Source organism: Dermacentor variabilis, chromosome 1, assembly GCF_050947875.1.
Source record: "Dermacentor variabilis isolate Ectoservices chromosome 1, ASM5094787v1, whole genome shotgun sequence".
In the NCBI taxonomy this organism is placed as follows: domain Eukaryota; kingdom Metazoa; phylum Arthropoda; class Arachnida; order Ixodida; family Ixodidae; genus Dermacentor; species Dermacentor variabilis.
In genome coordinates, this window is record NC_134568.1 from 169,798,573 (window position 1) to 169,815,511 (window position 16,939).

A 16,939-nucleotide genomic window follows, 5' to 3' on the forward strand; every position below is an offset into this window, starting at 1 on the left:
AGCTGCAAGCTATAAAATTATGTGAATGTGTGCATTCATTCATCTTTTTGTTCAACTGCCACCTGTGCCACTGTCATGAGGCACGTGACACAAGATCTGCACCGTGCACAGTTGGGGAGATTCCCTTGTCATCAAAGGAAGAAAAGGGCTCCAACAGCAAGCATGATTGGGGGTAGGCGGCATTTATGGAGCAGCGCAGGAGTGGATGCTTACACTTCGAAAACACCAGGCAGTAGATGTTGCCATCACAGAAGCTTAAAAAGAAGTGGCATTTGTGAGCTAAAAAATGGACTGAACATATTCGTTCAGAGGATTTTGCAGCGCAGCTGTTAGTGCAACTAAATGCAGTCAACAGGGTCCCTAAAAATGCATGATACAAAATTTTTCTGCATTACCACCAAGCATTCTGATTTGTTGCTAAAGAACTACAAGCCAGGCCAAGACAGCTTTGTAGTAATGCTGAGAGCAGCTTGCGTGATATGCAAAGGAAATTATAATATAGCAGAGGTAATTGTGGGAGTTGTAAGAAGCTGGATGGTTAGAAGCATACTGACATGACATTTTTTACTGTTCATTTTTTGCATTTGATGAAGGTCTGAGGCTCTCTAAACCCTAGAATAAAATACTTGCAATCCTCAGAGCATTCTAAATAATTTAATATATGTAATAGCTTTTCTACAGCCGGTATCGGTTTTGTTTCCCAGAACATTACTATGTCATGACGTTATGACACAGAAAGTGGTCATGCGGGAGTAGGCCATTGTGAGGTTTTGACATTTGCTTCTGCTCGCTTGGTCCTCTTCTTTGCTGCTACATGAGCCCTCCAAATGAGGAGCAGCATAGAAGGCGACTCAGCGAGGTGCAGCAATTGCCAAAACAGCGGTGCCAAAGTCTGTGCAAGTTATCATGAGAAAGCTTTCTAAGTGTTTGGAGTGCTCCTGATGACCCATCAGAAAGAGCTAGATACCTTGTGGATGTCTTCTTCATACATCATCAAGAAAGTGTATCAGCAAAGCAAGTAATTATTTTAAGTGCTGAAACTTTTCTTGTGGCTCATGATTTCTGTTATGTACTAGGAATTACTTTATTCCGCACATGATACACATAATGAACGTAGCCTTGTTGGAGATGTGGTGACCGCACAACATCACTTGGTGCGAACCAACTGTCCATGTGACTGTCCCGCACCAGGGCTTGCCAGGGATGTGGCGCCACCCATCGACACAGTGGAGAACGTTCGCGTCTAGTTCTGGACACTCCCACTATGCGGCTGCACCCGTCTGCATACGAAGACCGAAACCCGAACTTAATCACGGACACAACACTTTTCCCCCCTTAGAAGGATGCCTTGTACCAAGTAGGCTGCCGTCTGATCCGTGCTGGTCGTTACGGTATGCTCGATTCGTATTCGAGTGGACATGAAGACGGCATAGCTGGTGTGCTTTTCGCTGGATTACTGTCCATGCCCCACGTGAGCGTTGCTGAGGCTTGTCTGTCCAGCTTAACTTCGCCGGTACGCTTCCTGAGCTGGTTTAGATGGCGTCTCACAATTCTTCCTGCACATTTCACAAGCCAAGATCTGTAGCCCATCCTCTTAACCAGAGTTCCTTCTGTCCAGTCTGGCCCCTTGCTGAATTGTTTTACCCATATGGCTTCTCCTTGTACAAGTTGACGACTCTTGAGTAGATCAGCTTGTGCAGCCTCCTGGCCTTCCGATGCAGTGATGAGGTCCTGCTGGTTTGGCAGCTGCCACCCGAACATGGCTTTAGCTGGTGTTAGCCCGGTTGACTGATGCACAATGGTATGCTTCCGAAACAGAAAATGTGACAAGCGAACACTGAGTGAACCGGGTGGTTCTCTGGCCAGTGCCCTCTTCAGTTCTCCAACATAACATTCTGCTTGCCCATTTGTAGCAGGGTGGTAAGAGGCTGACGTTACGCTTCGAATGCCATTTCTCTGGTAGAAGTCTTGTATCTCGAAAGGCACAAACGCAGCCCCATTGCCCGACACAACCTTGCGTGGTATGCCAAATGTGGCAAACAAAGAGCGCAGCGCACTAATGACTGCTGTTGACGTCGGGCTGTTCATTGGTCGCACCTCCACCCACTTGGTGAAAGCGTCGACAACAACCAAAAAGGTATGTCCTTCTACCGGACCTGCAAAGTCCACATGCAATGTGTGCCATGGTGTCGTAGGCTGCATCCAATTTGGAACGGGAGCCTTTTTGGATCATTCGGGGTGCGCTGGCACTGGTCGCATGACTTGACGGTTGTTTCGATCTCGGCGTCCAAGTCAGGCCACCAAAGATAACTGCGCGCACAAGCTTTTATGGCTACAATTCCACGATGGCCCGTGTGCACCAATGAAATGGCCTGTTCTCGAGCTCTCCGGTATGACAATTCTTGAGCCCCAGCTGATGCATCCTTGATGGATAGCAAGTTCGATGGCTCTTCTGCGGTATGGGGTGAAACTGTCTCCCTGCAGACGCTGCACGGTGCCATTCTGTACTGCTGAAAAGACCTCTGCTAGAATTAGATGCTCTTGCGTTAGTGTGGCCACAACCTCAGCTGTCAACGGTGGTCGTGGTAACACCTCGAACATGAGCACGTCTCCTCGTGGGTTAGGCTCTTCAATGCGGTCTGGCAGAGGCAGTCTACTCAGCGCATCTGCATTCTGATGACAACTACCGGCACGATACTGGAGGTCATAGTTGTATGCTGAAAGTTTAAGGCGCCACCTTTTCATTCAGGGCGAAAGCATTTCCGGTACAGACTTCCATGGTCCGAAAATCCCCAGTAATGGCTGGTGGTCAGTCACAAACGTGACATCTCGACCCACAATGTACTTGTGGAAGTGGGTGGCTGCAAAAACTACCGCGAGTCCTTCACGGTCAAGTTGTGCATAATTATGTTCGGCAGCACCCAATGTCCTGGATGCAAACGCAATCGGTGCCTCTCTGGCTTGGCTGTCCAGCTGAGCAAGCACGGCACCTACACCATACGGTGAAGCATCACATGAAATCAAGAGGGGCTTGTTTTCCTTATAGTATGACAGGACTTTCTTCGATAACAAGCATTGTTTGAGCTCATCAAACGCTTTTTGATGCCGTTGCTCCCACTTCCAAGTCTTGTCCTTTGCCAGAAGTTCATACCGGGTTGATTCCACTGTAGCACGGCGCTCCAGAAAGCGATCATAGAAGGCCAACATGCCTAAAAAAGACTGTAGTGTCTGCTTACTTGTGGGCGCTGGTGCCTTCATGATAGCTTCCATTTTTTTTATCAGATGTGTGAATCCCTGCTGCATCAATCTTGTGACCCAGGAATTTAACCTCCGCTATACCAAACTGACACTTGGATTTGCAGAACCGAAGGTTTGCCTGAGCCAGCTGCTGGAGAACTGACGCTAGGCGGTCCTTGTGCTCTTTTGCGGTTGCTACACTCATGATGATATCATCCAGGTAAACACAAACTCCCGGCAAGCTGCTCAAGGTGGTCTCCATAAACCGCTGGAAAATTGCTGGGGCGGCTGAAACACCAAATGGAAGCCTGTTTACCTTGTACAGCCCTTTTGTAGTGTTTACTGTGAGAATCTGTGCTGTCGCTGGAGTCACGTGAAATTGAGTGTAAACCTGAGCCAAGTCCAAGGTGCTGAAAACCCGGCCACCTTTCAAAGTGCTAAATACTTTCTCTGTTGTGGGCAGGGGTTATGAAGCCTTTTTCGCAGCCTCATTTACTGTACAGCGGTAGTCACCGCAGGCATGCAAGCTTCCGCCTTTTTTCCGCACCCATACTAGCGGCGTAGCCCAGTCTGGGAGTGTTGGACCGGCTCCCAAATACCGTCTTCTACGTACTTGTCAATCTGCGCCTCTGATGATCTGCGCATGGCAAAGGACACAGGCTGTGCCCTCAAAAACTTGGGGCTTGCCCCGCTCCTTCAGTTCCAGATTTACTGGCGCACCCGTGTGTCCTGTGGTGTCTTCACAAAAAATGTCTTCATGCTTCTTTAGCAACTGGGTCAAACTGCCTGCCCCGTTGTCTGGTGAATGCCGTAAAGCTCGATGCCGAGCCTGTCAAACCAATTTTGTCCCAAACAAGCTGCATCCAGTGCCCTGGACAACGAGAAGTAGTAGCTTGCAAGCTGTGTTCCTGTGACAAGCCGTTACTGTCGCCGTACCGACAACCTGCAGTTGCTGACCTGACCAGGTGCGCAGATGTATGTTGTCCTGCCTCAGAGAGAGTGGGTGTGTGTGGCATATGGTTTGAAATGTGTCTCTGCTAACCATGGTGCACACTGCACTGGAGTCGACCTCAAAAGTCACAGGTTTGCCGTGCAAGCGTCAGAGTAAACTTCGGGGCGCTGAATCCGTCTGCCACTGTACAGAGGTCATGCAACGCTGAAACCTCATGTTTGGTTTCGTTAGTCACTTCCGCAGTCCGTGAAGTTTCTAAGGAGATGCTGCGCTAGTATGTCTTTTTCTTGGCCTTCATCCTCGAGATACAAGCCTTGGCAATGTGCCCTTGTTTCCGGCAGTAATTGCAAATAGTTATGCTGAACTTACACATTTTGGGACTGTGCGAACTGTCGCAACGCCAGCAGCGTTGCCCTTGGTGAGAATGCATCTTGGAGATAGAACCACTGTCGCCGGCGCACATTGCTGCCTAGTTGATTTCCGCGTGATCAGCTTTTATCTGTGGTTGCTGCTGGACAGCACTTTCCGCTCGAATGGCGAAATCATAAGCCTTGCAAAAGGTCGCATCCTTCTCTGCAAACAGTCGCTGTTGAAGATTCTGGTTGCGGAGACCACACACGAAGCGATCGCGCAACATCACATCTAATGGCAGAAACGTTTGATTGCAGCCCGTAGCTTCCTGCAGTGTTAGTGATGCCATTCCCTCAACTGTCGTCGCCATGGCTGTTGTTGCCGTCGGCAGCATGCCGAAATTGCAGCTTGTAGCCAACTTACGTAGAGCAGCAACGTAGTCGTTTACCGACTCACCTGGGAGCTGATCTCGCCTTTGGAACATCGCATGACTGTAGACGGGGGTCGTAGTGTGCCTGAAGTGCGGCCATGATCTCGGCATAGCTCACTTGGTCAGGAGTCTTCGGTTGAAGCAAGTGTGCTCGTTGCTTGACAGGGTGAGTCACATCGTTGGACTTGAAAAAAAAATTGTAGCCGGCCGAACCACAATGCCCAGCTGGAGCCAGTAAACTCCTCCAAACATTCAGAAAAATCATACTGGCGCTCAGCCATGATTCACTGGATGCTCCACGATGCCCTCTGTGCTTCCCTGCCGCGGGTGATCCGCCTTGTCGACAATGTTATGTACCGGGAATTACTTTATTCCGCACAAAATACACGGGCCTCCTGCATTGCCCAGGGGGCACTGCAGAAATGGTGCTAAAAAGCACCCTCTGTCCTGAACTGGGTAGTACCAAGCTCGGTCGTCTGCTTTGGAAAGCACATTTACAATATGGACCCGCCACTTTCGATTGTGTTGTACCGCAGCTTGCAGCGAATATCGGGCACCGAAGATTTTTTCAGGGGTGGCACGCTGCGTAAAGGCAAGAAATTATGCAACGCCGAATACGTGTACACCGTTCAAAAAATAAGCGGCGAAGTTTTTGCGCGGTGTCAATCGCAAGTGAAATGAGTTGAGTATGAAGTTGAACTTCAGGTAAGGTTTGCACGCTACTAGATTCAGGCGCACATACGCAGGGAAATGCTTGCTATAAATGAATTCACAGCAGCGATAAGCAGGCATAATGTTTACAGAACTGCTCGAGCGCACGACGGTACGCGCCGCGACGGCAGCGGTCTTTCGACATGCCGTGAAACGGCGGGCCTCCTACAATCTTTGTTGACTGCATGCCGCTAGACAAGTAGTTATGCCTGCGCTGTAGTAGCAGCCATCTGTCCCTTTAGCAACTGATAAATAACTGATGCAGTGCATATGAGCTCGCAGTAACGTACGTGCGAATCGTGCTGCAGCGCGAGCTCGTGCACTGCTCGCTTGATGTTGCTTTTAATGACAGCGCGCGAACATTGATGTGCTGCAGTCAATACTACCTTGCTGCACTGCTTCAACGTGCTGGCTTGAGGTCAAGGATGAGCACCTTTAACTCTCTAACCTCTGGTGCTCGTAGTGGGGTAGTGAATTGTCACCGAATCAGCCCGACCATTTGTGATCATTTGCACACACCTGGTCACTTCACCACTTAGCACCTGTTGAATTGTTAATTGTCGCTGTGGCCAGGTCTCGAATCGTGAATCACAAGCCATGCCTGCTGCTGTGTTGGTCTGCCGTCAGGACTGTAGGTGTAAAAGACCAAATTTTAGAATGCAGATAATCAAGCAAGCTTCAAGACAGGCGAAGCAGTCAGCATAGCATGAAGTTTCGCTTACCCAGCACAACGAACTGTAGCTATCCAGCGCGCCCAATGCTCCGCTTCGTGAGGCCTTGAAGGAAAATGGTAGAATCTGATGTTGGGATTCGGGCCTTCTTGTGCATGGCAGCCCATGACGCAGCACTAACGACGGTGACGCTTTTTCAAGGCTGAACTAGGTCTCTCCGGATTGGCGCCGCAGATTCCTTCTGCTTCCAGCATTAAGTCCCACAGAGAGTCCATTTTCATTAAACAATAGGCTGCGGCTAGCTCTCAGCGTGGTCGGCGGGGTCTGTGAGAAGTGACGAGCCTTTTCGCACTCGCAACAGGGCAGAAAAAAGTGTGAATCGACGCAAAACTTGGGCTAAAAACGTGCTTCGCCACAGCCAGGGCTCAATACTACCCAAGCTGGCACGACCCAGATAACGTTTCGTGCACCGCCACCAGGTGCTGCTACTATTTTTTTGTGTGGTTTTTGTTGAATACTTAGTGCAGATACAAAAATGTTGATATTTAGTACAGAAAGAGGTCCCATAGTGTAAACACTGTAGGGGGACCTTTTATAAAATTAAAAAAACCCTAATAATACTTGACAACAAAAAGGCAGCGAACTCCAGCGCAAGACGCCCATACACATAGTGAATGTAGCCTTGTCGGAGATATGGCGACCATACAATATCACTTGGCGCCATACAGTTACTATACTGAACTCTATGCTTGGCGCGAACCAACTGTCCACGTGACTGTCCCGCACCAGGGCTTGCCAGGGATGTGGCGCCACCCATCGACCCAGTGGGGAACGTTCGCGTGTAGTTCCAGACACTCCCACTATGCGGCTGCACCCGTCCGCATTCGAAGACCGGAACCCGAACTTAATCACGGACACAACAATTTCATGTATTAGGTGAACTAAATAAAAGATATACACCAAGAAAGGAATGCATTTGGTCCAAAGTGCTTGAAAGAACTTGAGGAACAGCTGACTTTCAGCAAAATGGAATGTAGGAAGCTAATCACAGATACTGCATTTTTACTGCATTTTTACTGCAAAGCTGTGTAGGGCACTACTGAGCTTGCTTCAGCACAGCCTGTTTGCCCTGACTTCACCGAGCAGTAGGTACATAAGAGAGAGCACAGTGGGGCTAGATACACTCAAGATCAAAGGGGCTTCCAATCTTGTTTGTGTTCATTACTGCAACTGACCTGTATCACAGCTGTCGCTGGAAGAAGGGGGTGCTGTTGGAAAGAACACAAGGTGCACAGCTGAAAAAGATGTGACGTCACATAAAACCACAACATAAAACCACCCACACAGGATGATGCACTTCCATAGTTTCCAGGATAGCACCACCGAGGAAGTGTGCAAAGTCTAGAGGAGCACCAAGAACAGTGAGCAGCAACAGACTGAGCCTGGCAAGCACACACAGGGTACAGAAAAGACTTACCACAGCAAATAGGACTCCCATAGAAGAAACTGTGGGCAGGGCAGTGAATACTGTGCTGAAAAGACAGAAACAGGCAGAAGCAGCAGAACATATGACTTGAACTGGTTCAGCACTCTGGAAATGATGCACACGAGAAAAGAACAGAATAAGTCCACTCTGTTTGATATGTGACTACTAAAGGTATGCACAGACCTGGGGTACTTTTCTTGTATTCAGCTCTCTTCAAGTGCACAGGTTTCTAGAATGGGAGGGCAGTCACAAAGACAGCATATGTAGGTCACCAATTATCACATTATTAATGATGTTGCTTTGTCTTAGATATTATATGCTAGATTATTTTCAGCATGTAGTTCTGTGCTTCACATTTTACTGATACTGCATGCCATCAAGCTGCAGCTCCTATATTGTCATCTTAGAGGGCAGTTTCTTGTGGACAAGTCTTGCATTTTTGACATCGTCCTGCTGTGGTGGCCTAGTGGCTAAGGCATTGCACTACTAAGCCTGAAGACACGGGATTGAATCCCGGCCATGGCGGCCGCATTTTGATGGAGGTGAAATGCAATAACGTCCATGTGCCGTGCATTGGGTGCACATTAAACAACCCTAGGTAGTCGAAATCAATCCGGAGTCCCTCACTACAGTGCGCCTCATAATCAAATAGTGGTTTTGGCACATAAAACTTCAGACTTTAATTTAATTTGTAATTTTAATTTTTGACATCAACACCCTTAGCCTGATGTTGAGCTGTGATTTGCAGTTTCTCTTATCAGTTCCTCCACAACAAAAGCAAAGCCTGCATGAATATTTCTATTTTGTGTACTTTAAGTGCATCAACAGCTTGGGTATACTACTTGAGACCTTGATTTAGTCTTCTTAAGAATTTGAAAAGCCTAAATTAATTCTGCTGACTTCCTCCTACAGTCAGTAGATATTTCTTTTAAATGCAACAAATTTCATTCAAGCTAGTTCAATAGTTGCCCAGTGAGATCATTTCTGCACATCACATGTCTGAATAGGGGAGGATCAAGCTAAAACTTACCTTTAATATTTATGGTCATGTTTGCTCAAACTTTTCGTGTCATAGCACCGACTACCAATTCACTGTTCATTGCTGAACTTTGAACGTGCTCCTTTTCTCTCTGCTTATTATTGTGCTCATAGGTACCGCAGATACTCAGCAGCTTTTCTTTAACCTTGTACAAATCAGGGATCAGGTTTAATTGCTTGAAATGTATAAATGCTGACCATTCATGTACACGACTTTGTTACGTTACTGTGAAAAGCAGTGCGCATCAGTGTGATGACAGAAACCATTCAGTGGGCCTGTGGATATTTTTGGAATATTTGTTTTTTTATTTTCTTGTTCTTGTTGTTTCTAGTCTATTTTCTGTTCTGTGAGTATTCTGTGAGTGAATTTAGTGAGTTACATAGCAAAAAGCTTTCTACACGTAGCTCAATCTAGTCACCAGGCGTTGGTGGTTTAATGTAAGTTCTGTGGCTTTAGGCATGAGTATGTTGCATAAATGCATACTTCGAACAGTAATGCATAAACCACCAAAAGCAAATGCAAAAGTAACCCTCTGTGCCTTTGATTATACTAGGATGATTTTGTCTTTTCCTATGCATACATCAGCAATGGTGGACAACATAACACGCTCTAGCAACCTGCGCTTCCCAGATGAGGAGGACCTCACAGGAGCAGCCGTTGCTTTGCTCCGGCTGCAGGACACATACCGCTTAGACACAGCAAGCCTGGCAAAGGGCCGCATCCAAGGTGTTACCAGGCCATCCCCAGAACTTTCTGGTATGCAGCACTGTTTCGTTGTACTTATTTATTGTTTGCTTCTGGCTCTTCTTTTAGATATACTTTCTTTTTTCTTTTTTTTTTCTTTTTATGTGATAGAATATGGGTTGTGGGATAGTCTTTGCCTCTTTCGTGAGCAGACAGACGCTTCATGCATGATTTCATTGAAATTCTTTTACTACAACTGAAATTTGTTTATCTAGGCCTTAGAGAGACACAAATGAAAGGTCTGGCAAAAATCAAAGTTCAAACCATGCACCCCTTGGTCCTATGATAAGCATCTATGGTATAGGTTGCAGGCTCTTTGGTTACTTCAAAGGCTCAGAGAAACTAATGGTTCATATGAAAAGTAGCTGCATGTCAGAAAGTAGGACAAAGGGGACCAAACCTAAAGGTGCACTTCTTTAACTATGCACTTGTTGCTTTAACTATGCACTTGTTGCAATGCTGCAGGATGGTGTTAGGTTGGACGAGTTGGTACCTTAATATAACAACAAGTGGTTCAAGAACAGGACGATGGACAAGAAGGGCAGATGACATAGGTGTTGACTTTAATCTGAAGCTTATTTTGCAGCATTCACATTACACAAGTGGGAAGTGGAGAGCAGTACAAAAGCACACTAAAAATACAAAAAGAGTCAGCAGTGATATGGGTGTAGCATGTGCATTGCAGGTTAATTGAGTCACTGAGATGTGCAGCAGCTGAATCAACAAAGTGTTGATGAAGGAGAAGCTGCAGTTGTGTATCTGAAAGACCTGAGTAATTTCATGTCTTGCTGCTGTACAGTGATACCTCGTTAAACCGTAGTTGGCCGGAGCTCGGAAAAAGTACGCACTAAACAGCAGTACTGCTTAATCGAAATAGCATGCGATCGTCCGCTTACCTGTCAAAAACGGAACTCGGAGAGAATGTGATGAAAGGGGAAAAAACATGCAGTATTTATTTACATTGCGCGACAAACATGTCATTTTCGTTTGATGCCGCCACGACCTAGCAGTGACGACAGCGGCTTCAAACTTGCTGAAGCGGTGAGCCAGCTTTTCGGCCAGCCCCCTCTTCTTGGCAAACGCTCGCATGGCAGATCTCTCGTTGGCGTTACATATTCTCCGTTCAAAGGCGTGGTAGCGTTGCAGAAGTCGCTGGGCACCTTTTCATTGCGAGGTGCTGTTCTCGTTGCAACGATTGAATTTATGAGGCTGGCGTAATGCGCAGCTTCTGCCACTGTCGGGCCTGAATCGCCCGTGCTGTCGCTTTCTGTGTCGTCCTTATCACTGTCGCTAGGCGACACTTTGGCAACAACAGAGGCAATGATGGTGAAAAGTCGAACCTCATAGCCGACATCTCTTTGCGGTTGCAGCAGCGCTGCCGAGCAACTTCTTCGCATTCCAAATGCCACACGCTGTAGTCAACAGTAGACCTATGTCGCATGCCAGCGCTGACGTTTCGCGTCACATTCGATAGCACGAAGGATGTCTAATTTTTCTTCTAAGCTAAGCACCCAGCGTCTTTTATATCCGAGTTTCGACATGACGCGAGTTTTCGCTTGCACGACCCCACAACGCTCCCCGGCGCAGCGCCAAAATGATGTTGATGTTGATGTGGCTTAATGCGCAAACGCACAGGGTGCTTGGAGAATGAAACAAATGTGAACGCTTCTAACAACTGAAGTTTTTTCAAACATTCCATGTTCACATATACAGTAAAACCTCGGTTATTCAGATTTCATGAGACTGAAAAAAATTCTCGAATTAACTGAATGTCAAATTATAGAGGGTATCAAGAAAACAATAAACAAATGGTTACTATGTTAACACGCTAGTATTTACTAAATGAATGAGTAAATCCTGTTTCTATTCTGTACAAAAGCAGTGTGGAAGCTGCTATTCTTGTCATCTCATGACTGATTGGCTCTTGCAGCAGGGAAGGCCTCGTGACTTCCTTTGCAGCGCATACTTTCATCTGGGAGGCGCTTTTCACTACTGTGCACACGTACCAATTATTTTTTTGCCAATGAGCGATGTAGCCGGTGCTCTTCATCCCGGACAACGTTGCACAGAGTTAAAACAAAACAACTGTTTGCTGCAACCGCAGCCGCTATCGACACGATCATGGACAGCGACATTGCAGTTCTGAACATGCAGCCGATGCACGCACTGAGAAAACAAAACTACCGTTTGCTGCAACAACTGCGGACAAAACTGTGGTTGCTATCAACGTAATAATAGATGACGACTACGAAGTTTTGAAGGCACACAGCTGACGCTGAATGAAACTAGTCAAAGTGAAACTACTGTTTGCCGAAACCGCTGTGGAAGAAACTGTGGTGGTTATTGATGCGATCATGGATGGTGACTACGCACTTATGAAGGCACACGGCCAACGCGGTGTTCACTCTTTAAGAAGTCTGCACCCTTTGGGGCTTATCTTATCCAGCAAAAATAATCATCTGCCTTGCTTGCGTTTCCTTTCTTGAAAACTCTGCACTCGCTACTTTCCTGTTGAGAATGCTATGTAACCCTGATAACGTGTATGCCGTTTGTGACCTTAAAGTACTGGGCACACAGTGATAAAGAAAGGAAAGGTGTACAAAACAGATGACAATTATTGTTGTGTGACAAGATGAGCCCCAAAGGGGCAGACTTTTCTTAGAGTGTTACGCGCGGCAGTAAACACAAGAATAAAGGTTTAGCCACTTCTAGGTGGATGTACATAACGAGCCTGCTTACGTTGCAAGTACATTGCAAGGCTGTGGGAGAGAAGTGCGCATACGTAGAAGGGAATGCATCTATTTCAAGAATGTGTTCGTAACGCGTGGCTAGCTGCATGACACACAAGCAAGACTTAAACAACGCATACATCCATGGAGGAAGGAAAAAACTGAGAAGAGGCTATTCCTCGCGCTAGTTGGAAAGTGTGGAGAAAGTCACATTAGAGGCCCACAAAAGGCCTGAAAGAAGCCCGCAAAAGCATGCGAAAAGTGCCGGACGACTAGTCGTGGGGCAGTTTTTTGTGTTTTGCAGGCTTTCTTTAATGCTTGGAAGAACTTTTATGTAGCACGTATCGAGCAACAAAAAGATGGATCGGGAATTTTTCATGATGGCCTACAATTTCCTGATTGACAATTTTGCTCTGATTAATATATTTGATAAGTTAATAACTAATTATGAAATTAGGCAAAATACAACAAATAGTTTGACTTGCCCCAAGCGACGGCAAACAACGTTACCTTTGTTCTGTCCAGCTACGTGGCACTCGCATATTTTTCCATTTTGGCACAAGTTAGATCGGACATCCTGTATACGTCGTCGTACAGCTACCTGATGCGTCCTGTCTCACTCGCAAGTTAAAAAGCAAATTTCTTTTCCATCAAGTGATAGGATGGTGTGCTGAAATGCTTGGCCCCTTTGCTGATTATGCCTTTCACTTCTGTAATTTCATGCGTGCATTTATCTTTACAGTGGCTCATTATGCAGCAGTTTGAAAACAGCAGTGAGCAACTAGTCATTGCATCATAATGACAGGTGCCCATCTCTGTGAAGTGCCCATCTCTGTGAAAATGCAACATTTTGTTTGTTCTCTCTTAGCCAGTCATTTAGACAGGCCAGACGGGCCGTTGCATAGTTTACGCCACATGACAGTGGTATACTGTAGACCAATCCTGTGTAGGGCACAAATTGTTTGTAGTGCACTTTGGGCACCCTCTCTGCTTTTTTAGTCAGGGTAGGTTAGCCAACATGGGCGGCTTAGCTTCTTCAGTGCCGAAAATGCCACCTTCACACTCACCGTGCTGGCACCCTTTCTCAGACAATGCAATATTCTGCATGTATGTATGTACGGAATTATCACCAGCTTCTGCTTGTTCCTGAATGCATTCGTAGGGATGTCACCTGGGTTCCGCACTTTCTTTACAACATTGCTTTCTACTGAGACGAGCACCTGCTCTGGATAGCCTGCCGGCTTTAGACAACCTGCTTGTTCTCGTAGACTTGTCTTGACAGCATGACCACAGGACTTTTGAACAGCATTTGCAAAACATAGGTCAGCAATAGCTCGCTTAATCAATTTTAGGTGCGAATAATTCTGCGGCAGGAGTAATTTGTTAGCTCAGGGATGAAAAGTCCAATATGCATGTTTGTCATTAAATGTTAGTCAAAGATCGAGAAATTGCAAGTGCTGTCAACTGGTGATTTGTAACATGAGGGGGCAAAGCAGTTCCGGAAGATTCGTAAAATTTTCTTTCCGGGTCAAGGCTGCTAATACATTGCGATGGCTGTGGTCACTCATCGCTGTTTTCAAACTGCTGCATGACCAGCTACCATAAATATAGATGCACATGTGTAATTACAGAGGTGTAAGCCATAATCAGCGAAGGAGCCAAGTGTGTCAGCACACCATTCTGTTCTGTTAAAGGAAAAATAAATTTGCTTTTTAACTCGTCAGTAAGATAGGACACGTCACATGGTTGTACAGTGGGGTGTGTGTGTGTGAACATGGAATGTTTCAATAAACGTCAATTGTCAGAAGCATTCCCGTTTATTTATTTCTGGGCCTTGCTCTGTCCCTGTCTTAAATGTGCATCCCGCTGCAGTATGTAATTCCAGCTCACCCAGTAAGCAGCACTGTTTTGTAACATGCCCAAGCATTTGTGGGCTTGGTAAGATGAGGAGTTTAGTGCTGGTTTGAAATGTATTTTATTTTATTTGCGATACTGCCAGTCTCAGTGAGACAAAAGCATGGGGGGCACAGTTTTACAAAAAGAAACAGACAAGTCATGCTACATGGTACAGTAAAAAAAAGAAAGAAAAGAGAAAAAGCTTCCTTAACTACTGCAGAAATCACCAATGACGATGTGAAATGCAATACTTTTGGTTGGTATAACAATATTGCTCAGTAACAAATTTAGTATTACAAGAATTTATATAAAAAATAGCGAATAAATGACACATGTAAGTTTAGAGAAGTTATACAGCTAACAGATAACTGCACAGAAGCGGCCAGTTTAGGGCTTGAAATGCAGAAATTCCACGCACAGAAATAAGTATTACAGTTAAGATATGTGGGTGAGTTGAGTGACGTCTTCTGTGTTTCATGTCTCTGGTAGGTTGGTGAACGATGAAAGTGACAGAGAGGAAACTATGTCTGAGTGGAGGAGATTCCATTCTTTGATCGCACGTGGGAAAAGTGAAAACTTGAAAGTGTCATTGGAAAGTGTCACTGTACTGGTTTAGTGTAAATGGATGCTTTTTTCGCAATAGATGTGATCTAGACAAAGTAAGTACTTAGCTCGGTCCATCTTATAACTGCCGTGCATTAGTTGGTTCTTGGCAGCATGACAACATGCCACAAGTGAGCGTGTGGGCCATTCTGTGAAATCATGCTTTAGTGCTTGGATTCCATTTTTGCTTTTTATTATTATTATTATATATTATTATTCACATAATTTTTCTCAGTCGGAATTCAGTAGTAATGCTTATGAGCATTTTTCCCAAGTCTCAGATTAAATAGAGCAGAATAACTCAAAACATCTGGTATTGACCATGTTTTCATGAAACTATACGCTTCCTGTTTGCTGTTGAAAATGAGAGAGAGAGAGCCCTGAAACCAGGATGTTGAAGTGAACTCTAACCTCAGCCAAGAGAAATGCCTGAACGGGAATTTTGATTGGAGCTGAATTTGAACTGACCCCAACTCTGGAATTCTTGCATGTTGCGTGCTCAGCCTCCAAAGAGCATCGAGTTTCTGTCCCACATGAAACACGGTTGTGCCCAAGTTAACAAAGGACAGGCTTTGAGAGACAAAAATGACATCCCCCTGTCTTGTAGCACAAAGCTACAAAGGAAACCCACATAGGTTTCTCAGAAACAATGGTTCGCTGTTGAAGAAAAATTCATCCTGGTCTGAGATTCGAACCCAAGACCAACGCCTTTCTAGGATGGTCGCTCTACCATCTGAGCTAACTGGGAGGGTAACAGATCGCAGAGTGAGGGCAAAATAATTGACCACTTGAAGCACTGGGACACTGAATATGGCAAATCAGTTCTGCGGAAGCTTACGAGGTGGAGAAAATTTTATGAAAGGGTCAAATGACATCCACCTGTCTATACAGGTTTTTCATAAAGAAAGCATCACAGTTGAAGAAAAATTAGTCCTAGTTCAGTATTGCTTTCCAGACATTGCAGTATGCATAGAAAGTAAGAGGTTTTTCAATATGTCTAGGACTAGTTTACATAATTTATTTTTTTAAATATTTGTCACTTGTCAAATCTGTGCGTGTGCTTTATGTTATGATTCTTTTATCATCTTTTAATTATTTTACATATTCACAACAGTTTTTGAAAGCATGCACTGTTTTACCTCTAAATTTTGATGTCTCATTTCAGTAGAAAAAATCACATGGTAATTCAGTTATCACCATGAACATCTTGTTTACAAAATAAATACCAAATTCCACATATTTCAACCACTCGTTAGATATTTAACTTTACTTTCTGCAGCTTTGGTAAGGATCAGGATTAAAAATAATGTGGAAAAGGAGGAGTGCAGGGTCTGACATGTTCAGGTGCCGTACAGCTGGCGTACCACTGCATCAATGCTACTGCCTAAAAAGCCTCATTTTGTGTGCAAGCTTGCCCTACCTATATAACTATAAATTTCTATGCTTTATATTCATGTAAAGACATCAGTTGCTCTTTACCACGTGCCAGTAAGTCCACTTCTGCCTCTTCTGGACAAAAACTTGTGTATGCAAAGGAGACGTTATGTTGCATGCATCATGGGGCCCGTCAGTGTCGGTGGTGTGAACTGCAGCGAAGTGGTTTGCAAACTATCGAGATTTTTTATTCTGTCAAATCGGTATAGAACTCAGACAAGATAGGCGGAAACTCAACTGTTTCGCCTTCCCTGTTTGACACCCTGCCCTAAACCACCTTCACATAAAAATTTCATTCTCTACTGGCTGCTCTAACGCACTGTGTGAGGAACATTCTACTGCAAGAATTTTTCTAAAAGGCATAGTAGCAGTAGCTGAGCTACAAGCACATCTTAAATATCTATTGTGCAAGCTATTGCCAGGTATGTGTACAGTGCTTAGCGATTCAAACGCAATATCGGTAGCGCACTATGCCGGCGCTTGTGCCATCGGTGGGTGCTGGGGAAACTGGCTAATGCATTGTGGTATAGGATAAGGGTGTGTGTATTCATGACGCTTGGGGACTGCGTTTGGCCCCCCAGCAGTCACTCAGTGCTGATCATTGGCACTACAAGTGCCGGCCACCATGTTGTCTAAGTAGTATCATGCGTGAATCT

The 16,939-nt window shown here is 45.4% G+C and overlaps 1 protein-coding gene across 7 annotated transcripts in view; it reads left to right on the forward strand.

Annotated features, from left to right (window-relative positions):
* The window catches only part of PH4alphaEFB (prolyl 4-hydroxylase subunit alpha-1), a 117,212-nt gene that overhangs the window by 14,908 nt on the left and 85,365 nt on the right, over window positions 1–16,939 (forward strand). For all 7 annotated transcript variants that reach the window (XM_075699319.1, XM_075699333.1, XM_075699366.1 and 4 more), the window contains exon 4: window positions 9,463–9,633. In XM_075699319.1, coding sequence (XP_075555434.1) covers window positions 9,463–9,633 — 171 coding nt within the window. The remainder of the gene's footprint in view (window positions 1–9,462; window positions 9,634–16,939) is intronic.